The 4191-nt window shown below is 28.8% G+C and overlaps 1 protein-coding gene across 1 annotated transcript; it reads left to right on the top strand.

The window, feature by feature from the left end:
• The first annotated feature begins 1443 nt into the window (after positions 1 to 1443).
• Positions 1444 to 3164, top strand: LOC145834856 (uncharacterized). The gene is made up of 3 exons (XM_082942376.1): positions 1444 to 1803; positions 2034 to 2186; positions 2674 to 3164. The coding sequence occupies exons 1-3, from the start codon at positions 1457 to 1459 to the stop codon at positions 2939 to 2941; spliced, it is 768 nt and encodes a 255-aa protein (XP_082798502.1). The 5' UTR covers positions 1444 to 1456; the 3' UTR covers positions 2942 to 3164.
• The last annotated feature ends 1027 nt before the right edge of the window (positions 3165 to 4191 follow it).

Below are 4191 nucleotides of genomic sequence, written 5' to 3'. Positions count from 1 at the left end.
TATTAAAAATAACTACTTTCTCTAGAAAATATCCAATAAATTTCCAGGTTCTAGGGAAAGTAGTAGTTTTAAGACTGGTCCCGTAAATTGATTGGATAAAATTAAAGCCGTAAGTTAACAGGTTTTATAACTATTGTCTGTTTAATTATATCGACGGATGTATCTATAAAGAAGAATTGAATCCGTTTTGTTAACTAGTATATTACCATCCGAAAATATGTTAAATTTTTTAGTTTAACTAATGCTAAACACAGAAGTTTCGACATCATAAAACTGTTTTTAAGCAATTCATGTACGCGAGTTCGTAAGAAACTAAGACGACCCGAGCCGAATTCGTAAAAAAAACCTCTCGAGTTTAAAAAAGTACTAATGAGAGAATTGATAGAAAAATTTGCGTAAGAAGGGAGAGAATACGCGAATCGAAAGCCGATTTAGCCGCTAAGACCACCGAAGTGTACTGATCACCTAATTAAGCAGGCTTACGTCATACCGAGTTATGACGTCACTTTTCACACTGAAAAGAAATAAATGATACATTCGTGAACGAAGCGAGTAAGATAACGTGTAATAGAGTCACTTTAGAAAAGAAAATATTGAAAGTTTGAGTTCACTCTAAACTTATATGCATATACATGTCATTTTAATCAATTATTTATTTTAACAATAAATATAAAAGTAATGAACTTTAATTATGCAGTAACCCATAAGGCAGTATATAATGTTTAGAGCAAATTAAATTGCTTCGAATGTTAATGCAGTCTGTATTAAATTATACAATTACGTAAAACTTCTAAAAGAAAACAATTCAGTTAGTTTATAACTGTTTTTTAAATAGTTTATGTTACTCGAAAACCGTTATGATGTTGTCAGGCGTTGCCAGGCGTTTTACAGCACTACTTAAAAACAGTATTTAGTTTACAGACTGTTTCTACGTGACAAACATTTCTATTTCCGCATTATAACTTTAATAAACTTTATAAACTTTAATAAAGTTTTCTCAAAAAACAAGGAAACTGGCTCACACGCAGTCGCAACTAAAAGGCAAATGCGAGTGTCCCAAATATTGTCCTTTGTATTACGACCCAGTGTGCGCTTCTAACGGCGGATTCTAATGTTGAGAATGTGTTTGAAATTTAAAAAAATAAAAATAGAAATTTTTACAATACTCAATACTTAAAAACTGTATTTAGTACACAAACTGTTTCTACGTGACAAATATTTCTATTTCCGCAATATCACTTTAATAAACACTGTAAACACACATAAAATTTTCTTAAAAAACAAGGAAACTGGCTCATTCGTAGTCGCAACTGAAACCACACAGCAGTACTGGTTAAGTCACGATTATCATTACAGCCGGAAGGCCAATGCTTATTGCCTTTTTCACTTTTGTTTCGTATATAAATCAAGCATTTGGAAGTTCAAACATACAAACGAAAATAAACAACAATCAAGTATGAATTCATTTATAGTTTTAAATCTCCTTTTTGCATGTTTCTGTTCGATAACTGCTGTTGAGCTGGTTAGAGAAAAAGACGATGAACTCTACCTGAACAAGTTCTTCTGCAAGCTGCTCTCTTCAAACGTTCATCGATGCGGTTTCAAGTACGAACCTGTTTGTGGTACCAACGGGGTCACTTACAGCAACAAGTGTTATTTCGAAAAGGCGCTTTGCGAGACAGTAAAGAAGGGTGAGGAAAAGTTTTCAATCAAGCATTACGGTAGTTGCCCCGAATGCCCCAAACCTTGCTTGAAAATATACTTGCCCGTGTGTGGTTCTGACAGAAAAACATACAGTAACATGTAATATTTTACTTAAATTAAACAAATTTTTAAAGTAGTTCAGTAGAATATATTTACTTTATGTGAAAATAACTAGCTACTATAATTATAAATAACAAAAAATATTAAAAAATATAGTTTTTTTTAACAACTAAAGGAGAAAGCTTTAAACAAAAATTACTCTTTTATCCAACTTTGATCGAAATGAAACTTTTTTTACTTCCAAGTTTTATAAAAATTTAATATAACAGGTGCGAACTAGGAAATGCACAATGTATGGCGCGGTTAGAAGGAAAAGAAGTTCCCACACTTGCGTACAAGGGAAAATGCCAAAAATGCCCCAAGTTTTGCTTGAAAATATACAAGCCTGTTTGTGCAACAGATGGAAAGACGTACAGCAATAAGTAAGAACTTTAAAAAAAAACTTAAATTTAGTTTAAGTTTTTAAATGTGTACCAGTTTAACATCTACTTTCAACTAAACAAAAATAATATTAACTATGTTTCTTTCTACACAATATGTTGCTAAAAAGCATTTAATTTTTAAACAATATAGTGTATAATGTGTACTTTTTATTTGTAGTCATTAAGCGTTTCTGAAATTTAATTGTGCACTAAGAAAATTTTCAGATGTGACGCGCTTTAATGTCAAACAAAATGTTGAGAAATTTCAATAAACTTAAATTTTATTGTATTTTGTATTAAAACATGCATTTGTGTTAAAAGTGTGATAAAAATATGGAACAATTAAGTATGATGGATAGCTTTATTAAATATAACTTAAGCTACTACACAACCGCTATGACGTCATAAATCGTAGTCACTTGCGCTGACGTTAAATAGTGCTAACTAAACTTTGATATCAGATAGTTTTATAAATTTCAAACTACAGGTGCGAATTAGAAAAGGCCAAATGTTTAGCGAGAAAGGAAGGAAACACAGTACCTATGTATGAAAGCGAAGGCAAATGCAAATGTCCCAAATTCTGCCCTTTGTATTTAATTAGTTACCCGGTATGCGCTTCTAACGGGAGGACCTACTTCAACACTTGTTTATTCGACATTGCAGTCTGCAACGGAGCAAAAATAACAATTGTTCACCCTGGAAGGTGCAGAAAAGATTATATTTTAAAAGTTGATGAAACTTTGTATAGCATTTAAAGTTTATTCGTAAAGTTTGTTTTGAATTTAATTTTTACTCTTAAAATTATTCAATTTCGTAAACATATCAAATAATTAATAAAAACTTTGTTTTTGAAATTTTGAACAACTTTTTATATTAAAAGAAATTTAGTTGATATTAGTTCGTTAATAAGTTCTTATTAAACAAAAGTCCGTTGCAAAGTATGAGTTTTTATAAATAAAAAACTATTTATTTAAATCCTACATTATCAGCTGCCACTTGTTATTAATAAATTAAAGTTGCGCGGTTAGAAGTGTTTTGCTAAATTTTTGCTTGTGGCTTTCTATCTAAAATAATTTTCAAAAAATGTCTCAACGACTAATAATAATTAAAAATTATAGCTTAAATTATAGCATTAAATTCTTACAGCTAGATCAGTTTTGTTTTTTATTTAGTTTAGTTGAGTTCAAAAAATTAGCTTGTTTTACGCACCAAAAATAAAAATATTTAGTAGTAGATCTTCATGAAAAAATTGTCGTGTAAGAGTTACTGAATACAAAGTAATTGTTGTTATTAAATTAGTTTATTAAAATTTAAATATAGTTTAGATAATTTTAAACTAAATAATAATAACAGTTTGCACTAGTTTATTTGCTTTACAAAATGTTAATTAAAAAAGTTAGTTGTTTATCTTCTGTAAAAGATTAGGTTTTTATCATTAACTAAACTATTAACGTTTTAAAAGGACCTACCTTATTCGTTTGTTTTTTTTGATTACCTTTCATGGTCAGTGATAAATTTTTATTACATAAGACAAACCGCTTTTAAAAGAGTAATAACTTAAAAATTTAAATAAACAAACAAATTAATATTATTTGTAAAGTTCTTAAATTACTCCTTAAACATTCTCTATGGACTAATATTAAATAGTTTATATTTTAAATCTACCGAAAAATCTCAAATTCGCTTTCAATCTTACGTACAAAGCTTTCATTATCTGATAAAGGATTAGCAACAATAATTGAAAATATTTCATAAACAATTTTCAACTTTGTACTGAGGTAGTGTTTTGTAGTGAGCCACTGAAAAATAAAGTATGAAAAAGGGGTTAGAGGTTATTTCATTAAACAACTTGATTAAAAACAAGTTACACCTTTAAAAAAACTGTAAGAGCTAGAATTTAAAGACTTTATAATAGTATGAGAAATTTAGCTTGAGATATAATAGATTTAAGAATACATTAGCATTAATATTTCTAATGTAAATAGACTAAGAATTATATTTTATA

Source organism: Thalia democratica, chromosome 4 (assembly GCF_965202585.1).
Source record: "Thalia democratica chromosome 4, ktThaDemo2.hap1.1, whole genome shotgun sequence".
In the NCBI taxonomy this organism is placed as follows: Eukaryota; Metazoa; Chordata; class Thaliacea; order Salpida; family Salpidae; genus Thalia; species Thalia democratica.
Note: the sequence above shows the minus strand (reverse complement) of the source record. Positions and strands in the feature narration are given on the sequence as shown.

Coding starts and splice junctions, on each gene's coding strand:
- LOC145834856 (XM_082942376.1), top strand. CDS start 1,457: ATGAATTCATTTATAGTTTTAAATCTCCTTTTTGCATGTTTCTGTTCG. Junction 1,804..2,033: donor AGAAAAACATACAGTAACAT/GTAATATTTTAC, acceptor TTAATATAACAG/GTGCGAACTAGGAAATGCAC. Junction 2,187..2,673: donor GGAAAGACGTACAGCAATAA/GTAAGAACTTTA, acceptor TTCAAACTACAG/GTGCGAATTAGAAAAGGCCA.